The sequence below is a fragment of the Apium graveolens genome, unplaced genomic scaffold (assembly GCF_009905375.1).
Source record: "Apium graveolens cultivar Ventura unplaced genomic scaffold, ASM990537v1 ctg6750, whole genome shotgun sequence".
In the NCBI taxonomy this organism is placed as follows: Eukaryota; Viridiplantae; Streptophyta; class Magnoliopsida; order Apiales; family Apiaceae; genus Apium; species Apium graveolens.
Genome location: NW_027419751.1, coordinates 6,250 through 10,458, shown reverse-complemented (window position 1 = coordinate 10,458; position 4,209 = coordinate 6,250). Strand labels below are relative to the sequence as shown.

Below are 4,209 nucleotides of genomic sequence, written 5' to 3'. Positions count from 1 at the left end.
CTCTCATGACATTCCACAGAGACAAGACGCGTCCTCAACCTTTGGGCGCGTGCTCCAACTTTCATTGTTAAAGGACCACAACTGCTAGATACCTCCACCATGGTGGACGCGTCCTACGTCCCTAGACGCGTTCTACACCAGGTAGGTACTTTCAAAACCTCCTTACCACAGAATAAACATTCCCACGAAAAGTGGGCGCGTCCTACTTATATGGGCGTGCCTTGATCTTCTCCTTTGCAACACAACGCCGAGTTTGACTCTAATCAACCCACGTTTGACCCGCATTGATCCAATGCTAAATTTTGGGTATAACATTATCAACCAAACACTAAGTAAGGGCTTATATATCATCCTCATTTCATTTTTAATCAAACACTTGATATAAGACGTGAAATCTCAAACTCATTTCTCATGAATCGATTCTTGATTTTAATCCTATACAATTTCAAGAAATAAACACCCCTTATTCAATATCATTAAACTAGACTAAACCATCAAATGTATACATTTTCATATGAGTACTAATTTTTCAAAATGACTAAAGATTACATATTTTTAATGTTCAACCTTTAAGGTTTGAGTTGCAGATAAATAAAAATAAAATTGATGCCGGTTTGACCATATTTGATGGTTATAGCCGTTAATAATAATTTATGTCACATCGGTAAATCTTGTTCAAATAATTTTTGAAATTTTAAAATAATTTTGATTAAATAATTCATTAATTGTCTAATGTTTAATTTATGTTTGGCTTAATCGATTTGAACTATTGGTTAAAGTTAATTTATTATAAATTCAATTTTTAAACTTTATTATTGAATATGAAATATTCATGTTGTTAATAATGAAACAGGTATCAAACCCCTTTGATTAGATTTATATTTCATATATTTTATAATGTAATTTTAAGAAAATAATCATTTATATTACCAATGATTTAATTATTTTATTTTATTTTTCAATTGCAAGCATTCAATTTTCAGACAGTAAAATTTTACCGTATAAAGTGTCCAAAAATAAAATATGTGTCTTTCAGTTAAATAATGAATTTTATTCAACGAAAGACATCATTGCTTGTAGGGCTGCTAACGGGTTATCCAACCCGTTATAACCGACCCAACCCAACCCTAAATTCGGCCAACCAAACAGAACCATTCAAAACAGTGGGTTTATTGGGTTGATTTTTGATTAAACCGTGGGTTTATTGGGTTGATTTTTGATTGGGCCGTTTGTAAATGGGTTGGGTCAAAGTTTAGATATTTAAAACCTTAACCCAACCCAACCCGGTTATATATATATATACACTATTTTATATGATTATAGTCTAGATTACTACTCAGTCTAATAATTCATGTATTGAATCACTTGGTCGCTATTGCCTTTTAAAATGTAGATTTGGTTAGCCAAGTATTCGGTGTATAATATATAGTATATGATATTAATAGGAGAAGTTACAAGACAGATCATTTGATTACCTTCCTACCATCATTTGATTACCTTCCTACCAACATGACAAACAATCTCAACTACACTTATTTTCCTTTAAACAAAAGTAGTTATTTAAACTCATATATATTACTTGGACATAAGCTTATAAGATATCAGTGTAGAGATTTTTTGTGCATTTTTGTATAAACAACTTATTTGTTTTTATTCTTGTCATGTTACTTAATGGAAACACAAAACTATTAGCTATTACAACTTATGCTAGAGTGCTCTGTACTTGTGCTTCTACTGAGTTTGGTTTTTGGAACCGGACTGCTGGAGATAGTAATGTACTTCATTAGTTGTAGATTTTTTCTTTCGACATAGTTCAACTAATTTTAGTTATTTTATATGCGATGGTGAATTTATCTTCTAAATATCTTTGTGGTAAAAATTATGTATCATAACACTTCTAATAATATGATTGTGATATAATATTTTTTATAACCCGATCAACCCAACCCTAACTAACCCAACCCGTCAAACGATTAGTAGGGTTGGGTTCTTTATTTTTTTTGAGATGAATGGGTTGAAATTTTTGTAACCCGTACTAAATGGGCTGGGTTGTTAAAAGGGTCAAATCGATCCAACTCAGTCCATGTGCAGCCCTACTTGCTTGGACATTATACAATTCTATTATATGTACGAAAAAGTAGTTCTCGAAGAGAAAAAAAAGAAGGTTAAAATTGAAGTGGGCTTTTGACCAAGTGGGCTAGATAGAGGGTGCAGCCCAACAGCAGCAACGTGAAACCCTAATAAAGAGGTATAAAAGCAAGCGTTTGAGCAAAACTGCAGCTCATAAACCCAGTAGGCGAAAATGCAGATCTTCGTGAAAACCCTAACCGGAAAGACCATCACCCTCGAGGTTGAGTCCAGTGATACTATCGATAATGTCAAGGCTAAGATCCAAGACAAGGAAGGTAACTTATACATATCTTTATGTTTAATTATTTAATTTAATTCTCCTCTTCTTTTTTCTTTTTAATTGTTTGAGTTGATTAAAATTGTGGTTAATTTGAATAGGAATTCCACCTGACCAGCAGCGATTGATCTTTGCCGGAAAGCAGCTGGAAGATGGCCGTACTCTTGCCGATTACAACATCCAGAAAGGTTATATCTTTTATTATTTATTCATTTTTTTATTAAATTAACACATTTATGTATGTATATGTTAATTGGGGGATGAATAGTTGTGTTGGGTATTAAAAAGATTTGATTTTTGGATGAAATAATACAGAGTCAACACTTCATTTGGTTCTGAGGCTTCGTGGTGGGATTATTGAGCCTTCTTTGATGGCTTTGGCTAGGAAGTATAATCAGGAGAAGATGATTTGCCGCAAGTAAGCTCCTCCCTTCCCCTCCTTTTACATTTTTTGTCGATTTGTGATGTTAGAATAGTTCAAGTTGAATTGTAAATGCATGAAGTTTTTATATGTTTAAATTGATGTTACGTTCGGTTGTTTTTTATTGTTCGGTGGTTCTGTTTGTACCCGTCAGCACTTTGGTTAATCTGTTTTTTAGTGTTCTGAGTAGGGAGTAGAACTGTTAGAGATTCTTTAGTGGTTGATGATGTTATATAGTAGTTTAGGAGTACTTTGTCTGGGTAGGCTAGAATGTTTGAGATGGATACTTTTGATGTTACTTGTATTAAGAGTGTTTGTTTTTGTTATCATTTATGCTTAATTTTGATAACACCATAAGAATATTGCACAACTTAGCTGAAAAAAGACTGATTGTAGGGGATATTTGTTGCTTTTCCAATGATGTTTACTTGATTATAGAATGACATGTTAGGTTTTACGTTTATTATATTGCGTCTATTTGATGAGTTGTATGTGGTCCAACTTTTATTCTTATAGTAAACTTTCATTGTTCTAGATGTTATGCCCGCCTACATCCTCGTGCTGTCAACTGCAGGAAGAAGAAGTGTGGCCACAGCAACCAGGTTCGATGTTTTATCTTTTACTTAATGTTTGTGCACTTTACAATTTGTATATCTTGTACATGAATAATCTTCATACTTTGCTGGTATTTGATTGCAGCTGAGGCCAAAGAAGAAGATTAAGTAGACGATTGCAAATTTCCTTGAGCTAGTTGCAGCAAGCGTTCTATCTGCAGCACAGCTTTTGTCATGCTGTTTAATGAAACTAAACATTATGTTATGTCCTAGTATGCATAATTGAATATGCTTTCTTTTAAAGACCTTGAATTAGCAAAATGTTGATGGATTTCTTTTTGTTAACGTTCCTTTTAGTTTTTGATATTATGATGCATTGTTAATTTTAGCCCCAAGGTACCGAATGTTGCTACTAGTCTGAATTGGTCACTAGCTTCCAGGGAAGCAAAAACTGATCTAATTAATGATTAGGTGGAGAGTCCTACTGAATAGATCTTTTTGTGCTAAATTAGTGAAGTAGAACTGATAATATGGGTAGGAATTCACATATTCTGTGCTCTGTGATTAGATGGATCCCTTTAGTTCAAATAGTTAGTTAGAGGGATATATGTTATCTAAACAGCTAGTCCATTACCCGAGTACTTGAATCAGAGTTGAACTATATATCACCCCCTACTGTTATAATTGTCTGTTGGAGTTTCACTGAATTGTAGGGCTTCTGGTATTGATTGTAAAAGCCTGATAGCTTATTATTTTCACTCATCTAATGTCGCACTTGGTGCATTGTCCCAGTGCTCCAGTGCATGGTGTTCTACATATGGTTGTTG

At 33.5% G+C, this 4,209-nt stretch overlaps 1 protein-coding gene across 1 annotated transcript; it reads left to right on the top strand.

Moving 5' to 3' along the window:
* Positions 1-2,248: 2,248 nt before the first annotated feature.
* LOC141703557 (ubiquitin-ribosomal protein eL40 fusion protein) lies at positions 2,249-3,727 on the top strand. The gene is made up of 5 exons (XM_074507040.1): positions 2,249-2,405; positions 2,509-2,595; positions 2,723-2,825; positions 3,364-3,430; positions 3,528-3,727. Exons 1-5 carry the CDS (start codon positions 2,303-2,305, stop codon positions 3,552-3,554), a joined length of 387 nt encoding a protein of 128 aa, XP_074363141.1. The 5' UTR covers positions 2,249-2,302; the 3' UTR covers positions 3,555-3,727.
* The last annotated feature ends 482 nt before the right edge of the window (positions 3,728-4,209 follow it).